The sequence below is a fragment of the Populus nigra genome, chromosome 15, assembly GCF_951802175.1.
Source record: "Populus nigra chromosome 15, ddPopNigr1.1, whole genome shotgun sequence".
NCBI lineage: Eukaryota > Viridiplantae > Streptophyta > Magnoliopsida > Malpighiales > Salicaceae > Populus > Populus nigra.
In genome coordinates this window covers 292788-305650 of record NC_084866.1, presented here as the reverse complement: position 1 = coordinate 305650, position 12863 = coordinate 292788, and the positions used below count along the sequence as shown (strand labels likewise).

The 12863-nt window shown below is 34.7% G+C and overlaps 2 protein-coding genes and 1 non-coding gene across 4 annotated transcripts; 1 reads left to right on the top strand and 2 right to left on the bottom strand.

Moving 5' to 3' along the window:
- Window positions 1–291: 291 nt before the first annotated feature.
- On the bottom strand, window positions 292–1515 carry LOC133674889 (uncharacterized). The gene is made up of 3 exons (XM_062096184.1): window positions 1359–1515; window positions 1104–1197; window positions 292–920 (listed from the first exon to the last, which is right to left on the bottom strand). The coding sequence occupies exons 1-3, from the start codon at window positions 1455–1457 to the stop codon at window positions 514–516; spliced, it is 600 nt and encodes a 199-aa protein (XP_061952168.1). The 5' UTR covers window positions 1458–1515; the 3' UTR covers window positions 292–513.
- A 2849-nt stretch (window positions 1516–4364) lies between these two features.
- On the bottom strand, window positions 4365–4438 carry TRNAN-GUU (transfer RNA asparagine (anticodon GUU)). The gene has a single exon. It is a non-coding gene; the product is annotated as a tRNA-Asn (tRNA).
- A 2019-nt stretch (window positions 4439–6457) lies between these two features.
- On the top strand, window positions 6458–11167 carry LOC133674844 (pentatricopeptide repeat-containing protein At5g24830). 2 transcript variants are annotated; one of them, XM_062096119.1, is made up of 6 exons: window positions 6458–6592; window positions 6677–6834; window positions 6917–7063; window positions 7778–9377; window positions 10227–10518; window positions 10637–11167. In XM_062096119.1, the coding sequence occupies exons 1-4, from the start codon at window positions 6587–6589 to the stop codon at window positions 9246–9248; spliced, it is 1782 nt and encodes a 593-aa protein (XP_061952103.1). In that variant the 5' UTR covers window positions 6458–6586; the 3' UTR covers window positions 9249–9377; window positions 10227–10518; window positions 10637–11167. The 2 variants fall into 2 exon arrangements, with proteins under 2 accessions (XP_061952103.1, XP_061952104.1); XM_062096120.1 differs by having other exon boundaries at window positions 10217–10518.
- Window positions 11168–12863: the final 1696 nt, after the last annotated feature.

Here is a 12863-nt window from a genome sequence, read left to right as displayed (position 1 = left end):
CATGCTCAGGTCCTAAATAAGAGGGTCACCGAGTTAACTCAACATGCCAGATTTAAATAACGCAACAGGCATCAATGAGAGACTAAAATGCATAAAGCAAATGTATCAAAGTGTGAAAAGGAGCAAAAGCAGCTTGTAAGTTTATAAACTAAAATGAAAAATTTCCTGTTGACATGATTGTATTCAGTAATATCACAAAAACCTGTGGATCCACCCATACCTGAGTGCCCAAATCCATAAAAGGATCCATCACTTGAACTAAATCTCCTAAAACCTAATCCGAATTTCCCATTTGGCAGTACTAGATTCCTGTACTCACCCACGCCCATGAACTCATCATGAATTCTTGGGTTATTAAAAATCCTGATGGCATTATTTTGGCGAGAGTTTTCACTGGCTGCAAAGCCTTTGGGTGGACTAGCATCACTGCTGCTGCCACCAGCGCTATCATTAGCAAGCCTGGTATACCCATCACTGTTACTTCTCCACCATCCTTGAAATCTTTACTGTAATTCATCTTGAGCTCATAACCATTTCCTTTTTTCTTTGAAGCAGAATCCGCTGCCTTACTCTTTTTACCTTTCTGCTTTCGGAGGTAATCTCTGAAGGAAATTTGAGAATGTGTGGGTGGGTACCAAGGGGTGGCTTGGACAAAGAGGAATGAGGTGGTGGGACCAGGCCTCCATCAACAAGAGCTGCATAGTAGTGTGCAACAGCACGAGCTGAGCAATGTCCGTCAGCACCTGGTATAATGGCGCGACGAACGTTCAGCATGTTAAACAAAGCAGGCACTGCAGTTACTAGTTGGGAAATGTTCTCTGGCTGGAAGGTGGAGGGAAGCTCAGGACGACTAGCAATTTTTGAGAGCTTGCTAAAATCTTCTTCATCTAATGTCAGAGACGCAAGTCGAGATTCCGCACCTGGAGGAGACACATGACAAGCATTAATGTGCCAATCATGAAAGAAACTTTGAATTTACATGGAATGAGGGACAGGCAGATAGTATGACCACTTGAAAAAAAAAAGCAATTGCATGGGCAAATCTTTTGTCGTATTTCTGCTAGCGAAGAAAGAACATTGAATACACGGACTTTAACAGATACCTGGAGGAATTCCAGCATATAGCTCGCCTTCAATGTTGAGAGGTCGAACTATTGCTTCTTCAAGGATCTCCTGAAATTTCTTCCCAGAGGCATGCTGTTTCATTAAAGCACATTATTAAAATGCAGGACAAATCAAGCTCCCTTCGAAAACAGATGCAGATCAGACATTCCAATCATAAAGCAATTCAAAAAAAAAAATGCAGACATCAGCTTCGTGGTTCTTTCATGTTCAAACACTTGAGCATGGGATTGTACCTCGATTATTCCACCACAAAGCCAGCCAAAAGACATATAAGGTTCAGTCTCAGGTGCTGACATAGCAATCAGTTTCAGACATTCATCCCAGTCAGCCATTAGCAAAGGAGTTTCTTCTCTGAGGTTGGCAAAGCATTTTGCAAACCAGATTTATGATTAAGAACGTGGTGGACCTAAACAGGAAAAAAATAAAATAAGCGAGCATACAAAAGAGCTTCAGGTGGTAATCTGGAAGGTTTAGCAGGTCTTGGAAAATAAACTTTCACACCTTGATGAGATTCTTTCCGTTTGTTCCAAATTCTGGCCAAATATTAGCAATATTTTCATTGAGGTTGAGTTTTTTGCAAGACAACATGCGACATTTTGTAACCAACCACAAAAAGCATTTTGCATTAAGTTTGCCTTAAATTACTACATACCGGGCAGAATTACTCATGCTAAAAATGATATCCTATCTAAGAACCGGCACAATCAATCATCAGATCTGTTACACAGATGCTCTCAGATTATGATGCATTATTGACAGTACACTGACAGGAAGATTTTACAAACCTCAGCAGTAGCAAGAAACATTTTAGCTAGTGATTGTTTCATAGAGCTTGATATTCTCTTTGTCAGCCCAAAGTCAAGCAAAATTGGACGATGTGGAGGTTCTTTGCTCACCAGAAAATTACCTGCAACACAACCAATATAAAAGCATTCAACAGAGCAAACTGATTCTGATTTAGGGCACAACTAGGGAGAATAGGATAGAAGAAAGGGTGGAGCAACGTGCATAAAAGAAATGGGCATATGTTTCGATTTTCAATTTCAGACCCCTAATCAAATTTCATTCATTGAAATAGCTCTCTGAAAGCATATCGCAGGTGTTACATATATTTGATGGGCAAAACCATCTACTTAAGGTGAGTGCTGCATTATACAAAACATTATGTAAAGAGACACGCACATAGAAAGTATTGACATAGTTTCTGTAAAACAAATTCCACACCACTGGTCTGGTCTCTGAATAATAAGTTATTTAATTTGATTTAATACATATTTTTATTTAAATTATTAATAATCAATTTAGTATCATTACATAGCAAATGAACTTTTTAAAGATAGATTTACATCTACGAATAGATTATTTTTTTCCATAAATCTTGTTCACTGTTATTAAACTTAATTTAGTTTGGCAGGAAGCTCCACTAGATTTCATAAAATATTAGTTAGGTTGCCCGTGATATGTCGCAATTGAGCCAAAATTTTGCCAACACTAAAAAATATTCAATCGGCGATAATCCAAGACAAACTAAGTTAAATTTACTAAAATTTAATTTGATATATAAGACCAAAACAACCTGCAAAAAAAAAATTTATAAAGTTCAAGATCTAATAATTAAATACCAAAGATGAAAACAAAAAATATAACATTAAATAAAAAAATCTGAATTAACTCGGGTTAACTTGACAATCCACACTATGAGATCGAGATTAAATAAAAAGAATTTTAAAAGAAGAACCTAGTAAAAAAGACAAAAGTTCAATAAAAAGTCATAAAAAAACCACGCTAAACTGGATTAACTTTATTAACCCCGCTCTTGGAATAACCAAATAGAAAGAAAAGTGAAAAAATAACAAAACTCAAGAACAAATAATTTAATGCAAAATGAAAAAAAAAAACTCATAAGAAAATCGAGGAAAACAATTTGAGCCAACCTGAGTTAACTTGACTAAGCCACCACTCGCGACATGAGATCAAGATAAAAAAAAAGACTTCCAAGAAAATACTAAAAAAAAAGGCCAAAGTAAAATAAAAAAATAAAAAAAAATGCAACTTGACCTGAGTTAGGTTAACCAACCCGAAATAACAAAACAATAAGAGAAGCAAAAAAATGATAATTCTCAAGGGCAAATAATTTAATGCAAAATAATAAAATTGAAAAAAAATCATAAAAAATTAAGAAAAAACGAGTCCACCCAGATTAACTCGACCAGCCCGTCACTCGCAACATTAGACCGGGATAAAAAATAAATAAACTTTCAAAAAAAGGACATAGCAAAAAAAACTAAAAGTTAAATAAAAATATTGAGGAAGAAAATCCAAGCTAACCAAGGTTAACTTGACTACCTAGCATCCGGGATAAAAAAAAAAAACTCCTCTGTAAGCACGTGTCACATTGTTGGAAAGAAAACGACTTGCCACTCCTAACATCGCTGCAAATGTAGGATTTTGGTAACCGAAAGGACTACACGCACCATCTGAATGGCGCAAAGACCATCACGTGCTAATGCATGAGCAACTTTTTTTTTTAATAATATTTAATAAAATAAAATTACCATACAAACCCTAATCAAATTAAAAAATAACAACAAAATCAGAATACAAAAACTAAGATACTCTTTAAAACAACCTTTGTTTTTTTAAATTACAAGGATAATTTTGTAATTTTACTTTTTTTAAATGGAGAACCCCTGTGCATGTTCATTTTATTTTTCTCCAAAACAATATAACTGTAATTTAATTGTGTAAATTATTTTTAAAAGACTAAAAAATCCCTCTATAAAAGCTTAATATTTGTTTTTTTTAAGGATAAAATAATCATTTTAATATAATAAAAAAGTTTTCAAATTAATGCCCCAATTCTATTTTGGAATGACTAAAGTATCATTTTGAAAAAACAATTGTAATCCCAATTGGAAGCATAATTAGTTTTTCTTTTTCAATGGTACAAAATTAATTACACTACTCCAATGAATAGAAAGATGTGGCAGATGCCTTTTAGTTTTTTTTTATTATTATTTATAATAAGAAGAGTTAATATTATGTGAACTAATTAAAACCCATTTCTTTTTTAAAAAATATCTGTTTTTATTTTTTTAAAAAAAGCATCATTTTTCTTTACCGCGATAAATAAATAAATATCTAATCTGCACAACCAGCTAATCTCTTGATTCTAGAATTTGAAACGGTGCCACGTTGTTTTGTTGGTGACAAAAACAAAATAAAATAAAAAAACTTATCGCTAGAAGGAGGGCTTGAACCTCCGACCTTGTGGTTAACAGCCACACGCTCTAACCAACTGAGCTATTCCAGCTTGCTTGTTTCCGGGGGAACACATATATATACTTATCATATTATCAATGAAGTATATGAGCAAATATTACTATCATAATATGTTGAGGAACCCATTGCATAGTTTTGAAACCCGGACCGGCCCGGTGGGTCGACCCGGAACCCGGCCCACCCGGGCCTAGAACCGGTCCAGATCTAAGTAAAAACCTGCTGGGAAGTTAGCCCGGCGAAACCCGGTCGACCCGGAACCCGAGCGACCCGGGTAAACCCGACTGAAACCCGACCTTTTTTTTTTTTTAATATACATGGACGTGAAACCACGTCGTTTTGGACTCTCATTTTCTATTGCTACATTTTCTCAAAAACCAAACTGAGGATATAAAAAAGCAGAGGATTTTCAATTCAAAGAAAATGAAAAGAAGAAAAAATCATAATTTCCTTCAAGTTTTCAGCAATTTTCCCTTTCACGGGCGCAACCAAAACCAGGATCCAACCCTTCTTCTTCACCCACAAAACATGCTAGTCTAATCCCCACAAAAAATGACCAAACCTCCTTTCATGTCCAGATGGTTCTATGATCTATATTGGAAACCTCTCCTCTTCACCATCCCTCCTCTCACTCTCCTCCTTTTCCTCACCGTCTCTTTGACACCCATCAACCCTTTTTCCTCTTTTGCCCCCTCGCTTTCCACTTCCTCAATAAAACCGCATCCGTGAACATCCTCTCCCTCGCCGCCGCCGCCACAACGACAACAACAACATCAAATTATTCCTCAATTGCTCCCTCGAGTTTAGAGCTCGTGAATCGCAGTGCGTCAACTTCATTGAACAATGAGTTGGGTCGGTCGAGAATGGCGGTGTGTTTGGTTGGTGGGGCCAGGAGGTTTGAACTGATTGGACCCTCCATTGTCAAGAATATTCTCCACCAAGTGTATCCAAATTCAGACCTGTTTTTACACAGTAATTTTGACGACAAAGCCTTTAAATTTTCTTTCTTGAAGTCTGTTCCTAGGCTTGCCTCTGTCCGGATCATCCATCCTAAACCTCTGCCTGAGACCTTGCCTCAACTCCGTGTCCTCACTGCTGCTAACTCTCCTAATGGCATACAAGTTTGCTTCTCCTTTTACCTTCCTTGATTTGCTTTATAATTTGCTTTGAATTCCATTCTCAAAGTTGGTTTTTTGTTTTAATTCATTTTCTGTATGTTAATGATGGATTAACTTTTTTTTTAACTTTTTTTTTGTTGACCCGGGTTAAACCGGGTCAACCCACCTAACCCGTGACCCAGTCATTAGACCGGGTTGACCACCGGATTGGGTTTCAAAACTATGACCCATTGATAATTTTTAGGTGGTGTTATGTGTAAAAAATAATTTTTTAAAATAAAAAAATGTTTTTTTAATATATTTTTTTAAAAAACACTCTAAACATCCATTTTATTATGTATTCTACAAGAGAAAATCAATAATATTAATAAATTTAGTAGTGTTATCTTGAATACTGATATCAAATTTATGAGTTTTATAGGTCCCATGCAATTATTTATGTGTGGCGTGGCAAAAGAAGAAGAAAATTTTACCGCGGCAACCAAAGTCATCGTATTTTCAAAACATTTTTAATAAAAGAAAATCATTAATCAAATGATAAATATTGAGTCCAAATACATCCATTTATTTTGGATAATATTAGAATATAAAATTATTTTTTAAAAAAATTGAACCATCCCGATAAATTTATATGAAACCTGATTAATTTTAAATCTAAAACCCGATAATTTAAAACCTGATCGTACTCTTAATTTAAAACTATGTATAAAACATATATTTTATAGAAATTCTATAAACTTCAAGGGGGTATCTATCAATATTTATTGAAAATATTCTGATTATTGTTTTTCTAAAGTAAAACTAGTAATAAGAAAAGATGGAAAAATATTGATTTGGGCTCACCTTCACTAAGCCCATAAATTACTGGGTCAGACCCAAAACAATACCCATAGCTAAAGCTCAACAATCACAGACCATCTAGGGAGGCTGAGCGAAGAGTGAGGGTTTTTTGACAAAAACCGCTACACATTTGCCTTTAACCCTTCAAAAAGATTGATGGGTGTTTTATTTTGATTCTTTTGAAGCAGTAATTTATACGGAAAGAGATAGAGAAGCATAAAAACATGGCTGTGAGCTCTCACTAATCTTCTTTAATCATTTCTTGATTGTTTTTTTTCTTTCTTTAAATTTGACTTCTTGAGTTTCTGTTATAGTTATGCATATCTTTTGGAGAATCATCGACAACGACAGTATCAGCACAAGTTTTGCTGCTTCGATTTTTTGAAAAAACCATTGAGAGTTTCAAGCACAATGTTACTAATATATTCTGTGGAGTCTTATCCTGTGAGCCCGTTTTAGATCCAGATTTAAGGTAATGCTGTTTTTGTTAATGTTTAGGATTTGTTTTTATGTTAATGTGTTTTGTAATAAGAAAAATGTTGGTAAATGTGAAGGAGGACTGGTGGGCAAGGCATGCATGCTGTTGTTGGTGATGAGTTTTCGAATAATAAGCAATGCGATGGTGGAGGAGGAGACCCGCTAGTTTTTAATGTGTTGGATTCAATGCTTAAGGGTAGTTTGGATCGTTTGAAATCGATGAGGTCAGCTTTTGATTTCATTGTTGTTGTTGTTGTTTTTTTTTTTTTTTGGAATTTGAGTTATAATTTGGAGTGTGGATGTTTACTGCGTAAATTTACAGTATTTTAAAGGCATAATTAGGAGGGTACTTTTACTGTAGATTTTCTTTTAGGCGATGTTGTGCAACCCAAGATGTAAAAATCTCTATAATTGCATTGGTATTTTTGTGAAGCAGAAAATGCAAGTTGGATACTTAATGGATGTGGTTGATGTAATTATTGGACCGTTTCCATAAATTTCCTTGTTTAGTTGAAATGTTTTGTTTGAAGTCTAGCTTTTTCGTGTCTGTTAGACTTCACTGTTGTGAACTTGTCATATGGGGTGAGGATTGATTGTTCAATGAGAGCTTTTGATTATTTCAGCTGAATGTTGTGCTGGTGTCTTGGTGATAGTTTATGCAAGTGGATAATTCATAAATGATAAATGTAGTGGATGTAATTACTGGGCTGTTTTGATAAATCTCCTTGTTTAATTTGAAAGGTTTGTATTTTTTTCATGTCTGTTAGACTTCAATTTGTCAGCTTTTTATATGGGGTGGGATTGATTGTTGAATGATAGCTTTTGATTATTTGAACTGAATGTTTTGTTGGTGATTAGTTTACATGAGTTGCGAATGATAATAGTTTGAGAATCAGAACATAGTTATTTATGTATTTTTGTTTCTCTAAGTCCTACAGGGATGATATCTCTTTGGTGAAGAAAGGCATTACAGGATGTGCGCTGGATGTTAATTGTGCAGGAAATGAAGCTATAATCAAGGATTTGTGTCTGGGGGGTAAGTTGGGACCAGCTTTATGGCTAAGGAGTAAAATGATTCAGAAAGGTTTTGTTCCCGATGTGCTGACACACAATTATATGGTGAATGGACTGTGCAAAATGATTGAGTTGGAGAAGGCAGATTGGCTTATTAGGGAGATGCTAGACAAGGGTCCATCTCCCAACTGTGCCACATATAATACTTTTATCAAAGGTTACTGTCTTCTTGATAAGATTGATAAAGCATTACATCTGTTTTCTTCTATGGCTAATAGTGGTACCAAACCAAATAGAGTTACTTTCAACACACTTTTGCATGCACTCTGCAAGAAGGACCTTTTAACTGAAGGTAAGAAGCTTCTTGGAGAGATATTAGATGATGGCGAAAAAGCAACATCAAATGTTATCACCTCAACTATACTTATGGATGGTTCTATCAAGAGTGGAGATATAGTTCAGGCGCTTGGTATCTGGGATTCAATGTTGGAGGAGGGTACCCCAATGGATGTTATCTCATATAATGTTCTTATCCATGGATTCTGTTTAGCCAGAGACATGAAACTTGCATATAGCTATTCTTGTCAAATGCTTAAAATGGGTCTACTGCCTGATGTCTTCACATATAACACTCTTGTATCTAGCCTTTGCAAGAGTGGAAAGCTTGATGAGGCTTGTTACATACATGATGTGATGTTAAGAATGGGAGTTGCTCCAGATGAGGTTTCGTATAAATTAATAATTCAAGGCCTATGTGTTTGTGGGGATGTAGATAAGGCTAATGGTTATCTTAATTGTACGTTAGAGAAATCAATGATACCAGAGCCTCTTGTGTGGAACCTCATAATTGATGGTTATGGGAGATGTGGAGATATTTGTAATGCATTTGCCATCAGAGATCGTATGTTGTCTTTTGGTGTTGTACCGAATGTGTTCACTTACAATGCATTGATCCATGCACAAGTAAAAATAGGAAACATTTTGTATGCATATTTTCTGAAAAAGGATATGCTTTTAAAGGGCCTTTTTCCGGATGTGGTTACCTACAATCTTTTGATCGGTGCAGCTGCTAATGCGGGACACATTCATTATGCTCTTCAATTATATGATGAAATGCTTAGAGGGGGATGTAATCCAGACATGATAACTTACACTGAGCTAATTAGAGGTTACTGTGTGAAGTATAACACCAAGGAGGCAGAGGAACTTTTAGCCAAGTTATTGAAATCTGGTTTACTAACTGATCATGTTCCATTTCAAATACTAATTAAGCAGTACTGCAAAATGAAGGAGCCTGATAGGGCATTTCAGCTGTATCGGAAGTGGTTGACTGGAAACAAGAAACTTTCCTCTTTGGAGATTCGGAGTCCTGCAAAGACGGTGCAAAATTACTAGTTTGAAATGCCAGGGAGCAATTTGGCTGGCAAGTCACAGTCCTTGCATTTGAAATTGGGATCCAATTTATGATATTGGCTATTTTCTGCTTGTGGGGATCCTAAAGTCTTGCATATGATTTTTCCAGAGGTAATGTATCTTTTATAGATGCTGTTAAGTTCAATAAGCAGGTTTTCTAGGCTGCCATTGTTCTAGTTTTACCTGTTCGGGAAATTCCAGGAACCATGAAATAGGTCCTATCAGGTTTCCATATGGTAAAAATAATGCTTTGCTACGAGTTTTCCTGATAAATTTGCCTGAAAGATTTAACTTTTTAACTTTGAAGATTTTTAAGCTTATTGTGAAAATGCTGAAGTATGTCAGCTAATAACTATTAACATGTGATATTAGCAAGTTGAATGATGTGATAATGGAAGTATATATTCTCACATTTATAGGTAGTGCATTGTTCATTGCAGTCAATAACTTAATGATTATGTTTACCATTTGAAAAATCCAAGCTGAGGCAACACTGTTTTTTTTTTTTTCAACTTCCTTTAATTGTGTTTGAATCCTGCCCTTTTTATGTGAGCTTGATTTGATCTGCTATAAGTTGCTGGTTTTGGATTGACTTGGCTTAAATCTTAAACAGCCTTTTCTCCTCTGGTTTTTGCTTTGAATGATGGAAAATTAATTCCTGTTCCCAGATAGTAAATTACTCCCTCGCTCTCATTTCCATTTTGCAATGGAAAGCGTGCTTGAAATTGCAAGTTTGCTTTCCAGTTCATCTTTCTCAATTCCATATATTCTACAGCAGTTATTCCCTTCTAAAATAGGATTTTGCCATTTGAAAAATTGAGTTCACGGGCACAAACTATATGATTTGGGCTATAAATTCTTCTTTGCCATTGAACTTAGAGGAGGGAGACTTTAAGAATTGGTAATTTCTGATAGAATTTTGAATTAGTTTCGTGATGTTGTCTAACAAGACATTCCCAGGTGTTTGGTGGAGGTTGAACCGAAGCCCATCTGGAACTCTAGGATCTACTGAAAGTTATGAACTTGCTGGCCTGACTATCAAGGAAATAAACTTTGGCTTTTACCATTTGAGTTGGTGGTCAGTAGCCTCCTTGCAAGCAGTGACGAGGATAAATGAATTTTGTACAGGAGCAGCCATCGTTACATACTTTCTGGAAGAAATATAGCACCATGATACTGCGTACACACATCTTGAAAATGCTCCTCTTTGTAGTTACAAAGAGTACCTTGGTTTGATTTCTATCTGAAGCAAGTAAGAGATATTACCAACGATTTCTGTATCTGCCATTTGTAGCTTGTATTTTGATTTGGAAAGATCATTCAACACCTTACTGATTACTTTTTATCTGGTATCTTATGTTTTCTTGCAGGGTTAAACAAGAGTAGGTTGAAGCATCAAGACTTGGTTTATAATGGGAATGATAAACATAACGTTCCAGAACTTCAATTCAAGCAACACCAACTTGTTCCACAATGGTTAACTGCATGGTATTTGTATCTTCGCGGATCCAACAAATTAAGAGAGAACTATAATGAATAGGACTATTCAGAGTTGTGGCTGCGTATCGGAGCTTTCTTGAAACTTGACAGGATCTGGGCACCCGGACAATGCCATGCTTATATTCAGGTTGAAGTGAGCTTTTCTTTGGTTGTTTTCATAATCAATGTCATGCCATGATTACAACAGCCAAGTTAATGACTCGAATGGGAAAAATGCTGTCCCATCTTTTTTTAACCGGGTATTAACATTATATCACTCCTGATTTTGGAGCAGTGATGATATACCTGGGTCATCTTTTCTAGTGTTATCAGACCTGTCCTGTTTTTTTTGACTCTGCTCAAGCCTGGGTCACAGCTTGGAAGTCAAGATATTTTTTTTATATAAAAAAAAGTTAAAACAATGTTTTTTTTTTTTTACAAAAAAGTTAAATCTGTTACTGTGAGTCCTGGATGTGATTAATGACACCGACGTTTTCTAAACTGGCTGTATTTGTTTTTCTCTAAAGAAGTTACCATATTTGTGAGATGACGTTATGTCACCGAAGGAAGGCTCAGATAAAATTACCAACAGATGCCTCCCCATGACGGATTGTTCATGTGATAAAAAGCTGGCAACACTTGCTCCACACAGTACAAGCCAAAAAAGGTAGGATGAACCACAGCTTTTTCCTCGAGGAAAAATCCTCCCTTGGATTCTCTATCCTATCAAATCCTGCTGCTTTTATAAGCAACCTCAAGCCCTATCTTCAAAGGAGAGAGTTTTCATGTCACTGGAATATAAATATATATTATTCCCAAAATAATCAAACTGAATTAGCTATAAAATGTATGGATTTCATTCAAACATTTAGTTTGAATCTAAAAATACATGCTCAATTCTACCATTTATAATCCCAAGAGACTTGTTTAATTTAATGGTAATTCGCCTGGTAGCCAAAAATGGACAAGGGGAAGGAAATTCAAGAGAAAGGTATCACAGTTACCTATGGGCATAAATGACGAAAAACTAAAGGACCCTGAGCTAAAAAAACGCAGGGTTCTTACCCATTACTGCAAAAGATACTTTTCTAAAATTGTTCTTAGACATAACTAGAATTTGATTTCAAACAAGACGGCAAGGAAATGAATTGACCTTGGTATATAGCCAGCTACTTTATGATTCATTAAGAAACTTTGTTATAATTAGATTATATTCTCAGTTTATATTGCTTGTCCAAAAAAAAAAATAAATTAAGTTTAGATAAAAGCAAACATAAGATTATTAAAAAAATAAATGCATCATGGGCCATGGAAATGCCTTGGAAGATTATCCAGGGATGACCCTTATAAGCTTGCTCTATTCTTCCATGAACTGATAATGGAGCTATCCAGAATAAGAATAAGTTGCATTCAATCTGTCTGCCACACTTATTCTGCATAACTTGAGGAAATAGACATAAACATTGTTGAAGAAAGTTTGTTGGTCTTCTTTCTTACCATTAAAGTTTAAAACTCCAAAACAAAGATTTTTATTTTATTTTTATTTCATAATCTATTTTTAATCAAAAGAGTCACGAAATTAAGAAAAAAAAAATTGTTTGCAAGAGCTTGGGTTGGAGGTAAGGGAAAAACTCATTCAATTTGCAAGACTCAAGTTTAGGGTGTGTTTGGTATTGCAGTTCAATTTATTTTTAAAAATACTTTTTAAACTGATTTTTACTTGAAAAATATTAAATTAATATTTTTCTAGAAATTTTTTTGATGATCTTGATGTGGTAATTTTACAAATTAAAAAAAAATTAAATAATATTATTTTAATATATTTTCAATTAAAAATTATTTTTTAAAAAATATCCTTTTACTATATTACTAAACACATTAAGTCTTATCATTAATATTTTATTAATAAAAATATTCTAAATCTTGTTATGTAAAATGTATTATCTCTCTGGTGAGAAAAAAGGTTAATAATTGTTGCATGACGTAACCCAAATTACAATCTATCAAAATTGAACGAGTGATTTTATCATTAATTACTTATGTAATCCGCGTCGTGAAGTTATATATTTTTATTTCTTATATAAAAAAATTATATATACAAGTTTTTTCAATGTATTT

What these genes read in the sequence shown, in the direction of transcription:
- LOC133674889 (XM_062096184.1), bottom strand. Translation starts at nt 1,457, where the DNA reads ATGGCTGACTGGGATGAATGTCTGAAACTGATTGCTATGTCAGCACCT. An exon ending in TTTGTGGTGGAATAATCGAG is followed by an intron (nt 1,198 to 1,358) that starts GTACAATCCCAT and finishes TTAATGAAACAG; the next exon opens with CATGCCTCTGGGAAGAAATT. An exon ending in ATATGCTGGAATTCCTCCAG is followed by an intron (nt 921 to 1,103) that starts GTATCTGTTAAA and finishes TGTCTCCTCCAG; the next exon opens with GTGCGGAATCTCGACTTGCG.
- LOC133674844 (XM_062096119.1), top strand. An exon ending in GTTTTAGATCCAGATTTAAG is followed by an intron (nt 6,835 to 6,916) that starts GTAATGCTGTTT and finishes GTAAATGTGAAG; the next exon opens with GAGGACTGGTGGGCAAGGCA. An exon ending in GATCGTTTGAAATCGATGAG is followed by an intron (nt 7,064 to 7,777) that starts GTCAGCTTTTGA and finishes TAAGTCCTACAG; the next exon opens with GGATGATATCTCTTTGGTGA.